The 3,850-nt window shown below is 35.4% G+C and overlaps 1 protein-coding gene across 1 annotated transcript; it reads right to left on the minus strand.

Moving 5' to 3' along the window:
- Positions 1-957: 957 nt before the first annotated feature.
- Positions 958-1,945, minus strand: LOC131365851 (chemokine XC receptor 1-like). The gene has a single exon (XM_058409737.1). The coding sequence runs from the start codon at positions 1,939-1,941 to the stop codon at positions 958-960; it is 984 nt and encodes a 327-aa protein (XP_058265720.1). The 5' UTR covers positions 1,942-1,945.
- Between the last annotated feature and the right edge of the window lie 1,905 nt (positions 1,946-3,850).

Here is a 3,850-nt window from a genome sequence, read left to right on the forward strand (position 1 = left end):
ATCAATAAATAAGTTTGTTTGAAACACAAGTCTGCTTAAGTTCTTGATTTTTCTACAGTGATACATTACAGTAAATAATCGAGATGATACACCGGGAAAGGCTTCTGGTTTTAAGCACTTATTTTTAAAAAGAAGTAAAATGATCTGGCAGTGGAATAAAACAAGGTGTTTTTAAAGCTTTACAATAGAATGTAAACCAAGTTAAATGCTCTTGCATGTAATTTAATATCATTTTATAATAGTTCTTCTATAAGAAATGTGTATTAGTACACTTTGTATATTTAAAAAAAAGGTCAAATAAAAAGTATTAGAAGATAAATCATATTTCACCAAAAAAAAGAGAGAAAATTCAGAAGGCAATAACTATTTTATTTATTAACATAATAAACACTTGTATTACACAATTTTTTAAAAAAATCTCCTATTTAGAGGCAAAACTTTTCCAACCTGCGGTTGTTTTTACAAAGAATCGCAAATGAACGTGGCTTCTAACTGTCTAATACATAAAAGTCTAAGAGTAATGATTTTTATAGATCATTGACAAGCTGTTTTTTTAACGACATGATGCTCATTGATTTTGAATTTGTCGTATATTTTGCTAGCACAGGATTTTGTCCAGGTTTGAAAAAAGAACACGAAGCTCTGGTAAACCAAAGGATGTGGATGTGATCTAAAAATCAGGAACTGTTCAGAAGATTAAAGTAGTTCTCTGTTGTTAGGCAGAAACTTTATGGGAGTGTACAGCATATATACTGTGAAAAACATATATATATTTCAGGCTTCGATGTGCACCAGTTGTGACGTGTGGATTCACAGTAATCGTTCTTGTGAGCCAACAGGAACCGAGACACCAGAGCCTGAGCTGCTTATTAATAAGTATTACCCACAGCACAATATTTGCTTAGTTTTTTCTTCATTTTGCTGTCTGCACATGTGAAAATTGCCTGCTTGGATTATCTAATTTAGAAGCACTGGTGTCTCTGAAGTCGTCCCAGAATGACGTTCTTCAGTTTGTGTTTCTGCAGAAGTAGCTCGTCTTTGCAAAATCTCTCTCGCTGTTTGACGGAATTTTAGACCAAATAAGCAATAGATCACTGGATTGAGGCAGCGGCTAAAAGCCAAAAGACGGCAGATATAGAAGGCAAAAAGAAAATGTTTTAAATTTAAAGGGCTGATATACGGAAGATTTAAAGTGTGCATAAAAGTCATTATGTTATATGGAGCCCAACAAATAAAGAACGTAGCCGCCAGAAAGAAGGCAAGTCCAGTAGTTCTGTGCCTCTGGTTCTGGTTTGTTGCAGACTTGAGGATAGTTTGCAGGATCCTGATGTAGCAAAAACCCATGAACAAAAAGGTGAAGACAAAAACAATGTTCTGTCTATATATAACAATAAGCAGTAGACCTGTGTTTCTGTACATGCAGTCTGTCGAGAGAGGTTGTTTTATTATGTGCACCATGCTTGGCAATGCTGCATAGAAGCTCACCATCCACAGAACGAATGCGATTAAATGTCTATACTTCCAGTCTGACACAGGATGCACCACAGCCTGGTAACACTGAACACTTATCAACACCAGGAACAGGACGCTGCTGTAAAATCCAGCTGATTGAGCAAAGCCGGTGTCTTCGCACATCTCGTCTCCGTAATTCAAACTCCAGACGTTATTATAGAACCAGAACATCAGTCCGACGGTGGACAGCAGGTCTGACAGAGCCAAGTTGAGTATGAACATGACGTTCACTGAACGAAGCCTCGGATAAAATACACTGATCAGGACAACCATGAGGTTCCCAATGAGACTGATCAGGATCAAAGTGCTGAGGATTATGATCACTGCAATGTTTCTGTCTTCAGCCATGGATCTGTCACGGAATAGTTCATCAACAAACAATGAAGAATTATGCATGTGTACAAAAAGGTCATCAGATGAATCATACATCACGTCATAGAAAAGAGACACATCTTCATAAAGCTGAAAGTTTTCAGATTCATCATACGCAAGCGTCATAGTCTGCATCGGTTTGCTGTTATTTCGATTTCAATTCATTTTATTTGTATAGTGCTTTTAGCAATGTTTCAAAGCAGCTTTACAGAAGTATGGAAACAGAGAAGAAAAAAAATTACAAAGTTTAAATTTAAGTAACTATTTTATCCCTGAAATAGGGATAATTTATCTAGAAAGCAAAACAAAGATAGGTAAAATAACAAAAGGTAATATAGGGTAATATACCAAAAAAATTCTAGTTGTAAAAAAGAATTCTTACCAACTTTCCTTTCCTGAATTATGGCTTGGTTCACTGACTGAAGTCAAATGTCAGTTTAGTAGTACTGAGTACCTGTAGCATGGGCACAGCGTTGGAGTTCCCCTTAGACTACCAAAGATTCCTGTTAACACTTCTTGTATTTGGTTCTACGTCTCTGAAAACACATTTTGGGGTCAGAATAAATTCCAGTAACACTGGATAGTACAAAATGATGAGTGTATCTAATGTATATCTATTCATGGTGAATCTATATCTAGTTCCTCTAGTTAGGTCCACTATAATATATAGATAAAGTAGAACACCTGGCATCTGGACCAGCTAGAACAGAGACCTCGTCATAACAGCACAGAAAGAGCGCTTAGATTTAGTTCAGTGGAGTTTCTAAACTCTGTACGTTCATCCTTTTGTCATCTTTATCCAGCATTCTCTTTCTTCATTTACATTCATCATTCTCATCTCCCCCAAGCAGTCTCATCTGTATAGCATGTAAAAATATATATATTAAAATCAGTAAATAAGTTTGTTTGAAATGCAAGTCTGCTTTATTTATATTCTTAATGTTTCTACAGTGATACATAACAGTGTAAATAATTGAGATGATACACTGGAAATCATTTCATTTCAAGTATTTGTTTCTACAAAGAAGTAAAATGATCTGGCAATAGAATAGTTAACTGAGCTGCTTATTATTAAGTATTAGCCATTGCATAATATTAGGTTTATTTTTTGTTTTCTTATTGTTTCTGTGTGCAGTCTAGAGACAACTTCAGTGATGCACGATAATCATCTACTGTAGTTAGAAGTGCTGGTATCTCTGAATTCATCTCTAGACTGAGAAGATACAGGTTACAATCAATCATAATTTACACACAGCTCTGGGACTTATTATACAAATTAATAGGAACTATCGGAATTATATTCTTCAGTTCTGGTTCCTGAAAGTAGTTCATCTTTGCAAAATCTCTCTCTCTCCTTTATCTTAGTGAGGAGGTGTGGTTAACCCTGTTGCTAGTGATGACGCAGCAATTCAAGGACTGTGATTGCTTGATAAAAAAATCTGTAAAGGTCTTAAAATTCGGCCTTTGTGAAAATAGAATATAATAGAATGGACAGTGAAATCATAATATTTGTCTATAAAGAAATTGTATAATCATGAATACAGGCTACTTCATGCAAAGTTTCTGTTATAGGCTAAATATCTTAAAGTTAATTAAAACAGCCAAATGTTGAAAATGTGTCTACTTTTGAAGCAAACAATTTCCACGCAGTAGTTACTATATTTAAATTCTTATATTTATTTACCATACTGAAAATAAAGCAATTTTAAAAGGTAAATTTGGCTCTGGAAAGCTCAAGGAAAGAGGCAGACCTGGGAGAAAATATCTCAGCAGATAAACTCCTCATTTCCTCTGGTTGTGTACACCAGCGAGGAATGTGAAAGACAGTGGTATGTGTTGCAGTCTCCAGCCAGGAGGGAGATTGCTGTTTCTTACTATATATGGCTTGGTTAAATATGCCTACAGAACTATACACCTAAGCTACTGTGTTTTTAGGTGGAGGACCACCTGGTAAACAACTGTCTCA

The sequence above is a fragment of the Hemibagrus wyckioides genome, linkage group LG15, assembly GCF_019097595.1.
Source record: "Hemibagrus wyckioides isolate EC202008001 linkage group LG15, SWU_Hwy_1.0, whole genome shotgun sequence".
Classification (NCBI taxonomy): Eukaryota; Metazoa; Chordata; class Actinopteri; order Siluriformes; family Bagridae; genus Hemibagrus; species Hemibagrus wyckioides.